This window comes from Triticum dicoccoides, chromosome 5A (genome assembly GCF_002162155.2).
Source record: "Triticum dicoccoides isolate Atlit2015 ecotype Zavitan chromosome 5A, WEW_v2.0, whole genome shotgun sequence".
NCBI lineage: Eukaryota > Viridiplantae > Streptophyta > Magnoliopsida > Poales > Poaceae > Triticum > Triticum dicoccoides.
This window is the reverse complement of record NC_041388.1, coordinates 679017657-679021502: the sequence shown is the minus strand read 5'-3', so window position 1 is coordinate 679021502 and position 3846 is coordinate 679017657. Positions and strand designations below refer to the sequence as shown.

At 45.6% G+C, this 3846-nt stretch overlaps 1 protein-coding gene across 4 annotated transcripts in view; it reads right to left on the bottom strand.

The window, feature by feature from the left end:
* The window catches only part of LOC119304079 (sugar transporter ERD6-like 4), a 49081-nt gene that overhangs the window by 21388 nt on the left and 23847 nt on the right, over positions 1-3846 (bottom strand). The window contains exons 1-2 of one of the 4 annotated variants that reach the window (XM_037581240.1): positions 899-1211; positions 711-800 (exon numbers count right to left, since the gene is read on the bottom strand). The exons of 1 other annotated variant lie outside the window; for it this stretch is intronic. In XM_037581240.1, the coding sequence (XP_037437137.1) occupies positions 711-800; positions 899-1114 (306 nt within the window). In that variant the 5' untranslated portion in view covers positions 1115-1211. Of the gene's footprint in view, positions 1-710; positions 801-898; positions 1212-3846 lie in introns of those variants that run through there. 2 more of the 4 variants (XM_037581238.1, XM_037581239.1) reach the window with 2 other exon arrangements.

Here is a 3846-nt window from a genome sequence, read left to right as displayed (position 1 = left end):
GGATCACCAAACGGACGTCACCAAATGTCTGCAGACATGTCCGGGCGTGTCCGTAGATAGTCTAACCATCTCATCGTATCCCTAAATCTGGATTGTGGGCTATGACTAAAAGTGGGCGAGATGGACCGAGAGGGAACAGAGAGGAGTGTGAGACGTGGGCTATTGGGAGAAGTGGTCTAACTGGCAGTGTACCGAACAACCGTCCGCACTCTCTCAAAGCTCCCCCAAGTTTGAGACGGATTTTGTGAGATTTCAGACATGTGGACTGGTCCGATCCAATTTGATGATCCATATTGAATGGCTAAATGCATATGGATGGTTAGGTGGAAACAATTGGCGGAGACATTTGAGTGTTTTGATGATCCGCGTTGAAAATGCCACGAGGCGCGCATACATGTCACACTGTTGTTTCTAGTTCAGCAGCAGCAACCATCTTGGACAATAGTGGACGGTGATCCCGAGAAGAAAGTCTCGACACGGCACATCATAAAAAGATTGCACTGCTATTGGTTACATGGATCTATCAATGAAAAATCAAAGATTTGACACTGACCCTTCTTAACTGTGAGGTCACCGGTCGATCTCGCACAGGATAATTACGTGCGGCTAACAGTACCTGCCTATAGAAGGTTCAAAAGAGGAAAAAGAAAACTGCCTAGAAGATAACCAATATGCTACATTTACAAGCAGGTTAAGGAAAAAAAACTCACCCCTTTGTGGCCGACGTGCTCCACCATATTCCCGCTGGCCAAGGCCCCAACCATGGCGCCGATGTTGGAGAGCGAGCCGAACACCGAGAACTGCGCACAGCGTCGTCAATCACTAATTCAGATGCCGGGGCAAGGCAGCGACGCGACAACGGTAGACGGGCACGGGCAATGAAAGGGTCGACGATGACCTCGGAGATGGAGAGGCTGAGGTCGCCGGTGATGGCGTACTGCGTGGGCGAGGAGAAGCCACCCGTGAAGCCGAACTGGACGGGGCCGACTGCGACGACGAGCGTGCAGAGCAGAGCGGAGACGTGGGACTTGCGTGTGGCGTACCACCAGCTCCCCGTGTTCGCCAGCAGCGGCTTCCGCATGGCCATGTCGTCGTGGTCGCTCTGGCCGTTCATGGCGGTCGCCGGCAGTTGGATGGAGAAGAAGAGGATGCGACGGTTGAAATGTGGAGAGGTCCTCTGTTGCAATTCGTAGCTGCAGATGGTTGCTTCCCTACCACAAGGAATTAAAGCCGACAGAGAGCATTATTATTCAGTCTACTGGGCTGGATCATATACTGTAGGATAAGAAAGCAGGCCTCATAATTCAAAAGCCTATTCTCTATTATCTAAAAAAAGAAGAAGACGTGCTTTTAATCGAATATATTCCCTCCTGCTTTTCTGCAGGCTGCTACCTTTTAGTGTTTATTATGCCTAACTAAACTAACCATTTCGACTCCTCTTCGTGATGCCACGCCATAATTGGACAATTACAGAATGTGCTATTTGTTCGGCCGGCGACGAAGGGATGATTATAGGGGCACGTTTTCGTCTCGCTTCAATAATTGTTGTTGTTGCTAGGTCGTTCATGAATCTGATTGTAATTTTTTTGTTATTTATGATATTATCTATACTGTCATGATAGATGATGAATAGATCAAAAGGTTCTTTAAAAAAAATTAACATGCTCTCATCACTTCATTGTTCGCTGCAAGCTTTATCTTCCCTATTATGGATCTTAAGGCATCTCCAAAGGAGACCCGCAAAGCTCCGGTATATGTCTGGTCAGACATATTTGTTTACTTTTGCAATCTAATAAGGACTCATATTGGTCCGCAAAGCGGTTCGAACGTCCGTTTTTCGGCAAAGTGAAGACAAACATGAGCGAGATGTACCGGAGTTCAGACATTCACTCACCAACCAAAAGCCTCCGTGTGGTTCTCCTCTCTTCTCTCTCTCTGCACATCATTGTCCCCCTCTCCCCTCTCTCCTCCTAATCGGAGACCCCACCATAATATTTCACCATATGCATGGTCCCATCTCTTTTTTCCCTCCCAGTCGGATACTTTGTAATTAGCGTTGGACGGCTCACTCCCGTATCATGTCCGCGGAGCATGTCCGGACATAAAAATGGATATATACCAGAGGAATTTGCATGTTGGTGTTGGAGATGCCCTTATGCCCAATGCTTCGTTGGTATGCGTACTATTGTACTTTCAAGCAATACTGTTTTTCTTGTTAGTGCATTCCAAGCAAAACGAGTACCCGTGGCAGTACATTTACTACTTATAGTATTCTTTTGATACCATGCAGAAGAACAGCTAGAGTGTACCCCTCCGTTTTTGAAATAACGTACTTTCAGTTTTGTTGGAGAATCAAATTATCTCAAAGTTCGATCGAGTTTGTGCAAAAATATATTCATGCTTGTGAAATCAAATAGGTATATGATGAAAATATATGTTATCATGAATCTAATGTTACTAATTTGATTACATTATTGGTATATCTCTACTCCTAATGGACGAATTGGTTGAATAGTCCCCCCATTTTCAACCGGTTTATTTTCAACCGGTTTTTCTTCGTCCCACCTCCCACCAGCCCCTCCCACCGGTTTTTCTCTTTTCTCGTCTGACCGGCAATACCCAACGTATTTATGGTAATCAATTATAATTAATCCACGTATAGTAATAAATCAATCCAAGTATGGTAAGGTCATAACTCAGGAAATTTTGAATATGGTAATTATATGGTAATAAATTTAAATTACCCCAAATGCTATCAATCCAGGTATGGTAAGGCCATAACTCGGGAAATATCGAATATGGTAATAAATTTAAATTACCACCAGGTATGGTAAGGCTATCCACGTATAGTAATAAATCATATAGTAATAAATCATAATTAATCCACGTATAGTAATAAATCAATCCAGGTATGGTAAGGTCATAACTCAGGAAATTTTGAATATGATAATTATATGGTAATAAATTTAAATTACCCCAAAGGCTATCAATCCAGGTATGGTAAGGCCATAACTCGGGAAATATCGAATATGGTAATAAATTTAAATTACCACCAGGTATGGTAAGGCTATCCACGTATGGTAATAAATCATATAGTAATAAATCATAATTAATCCACATATAGTAATAAATCAATCCAGGTATGGTAAGGTCATAACTCAGGAAATTTTGAATATGGTAATTATATGGTAATAAATTTAAATTACCCCAAAGGCTATCAATGCAGGTATGGTAAGGCCATAACTCGGGAAATATCGAATATGGTAATAAATTTAAATTACCACCAGGTATGGTAAGGCTATCGATCCAGGTATGGCACGCCCTCACCTGATCACCTATCACAATCTCCAGCCCCACGCACGCACCAAAGAACCCACCCGGCACCAAACGCAGCTCCTCTCGATCCCCTCGAGTAAACGCCGCTGCCGTCGTGCGATCTTCCTGACACAGACGCCGTCGCCGCCTCCTTCCCACCTACGGCGTCCCCCACGTCCATGGTGACGGCGCTCGCGTCCTACACTGACCCTCCGCCTCATATAGGTTGGTCGTTGATGGAGTGGGATGTGCCGCTGCGGTTTGGGGAGGCGCAATCACGATCTGGTTGGGATCTCAGTGTGGACTCGTTCTCTGCGATGAAGGATGGCGCTGCCTCCCTGGCAAATGGGATCGGAGGAAGGGGCTCTACGTCGTGAATGTGGGCGAGGCAGCGGCCGAAGGCGAGCCCGACGGTGAGCACGGGTGTTCGTCCCATGAAATAGGCGGCCACGGAGGGCGGATCTGAGGCCACCCCAATCGCCGATGGCCCTTCCTCCCATCGCTCATCGCCTCCATTCTCTCTCTCCTCTA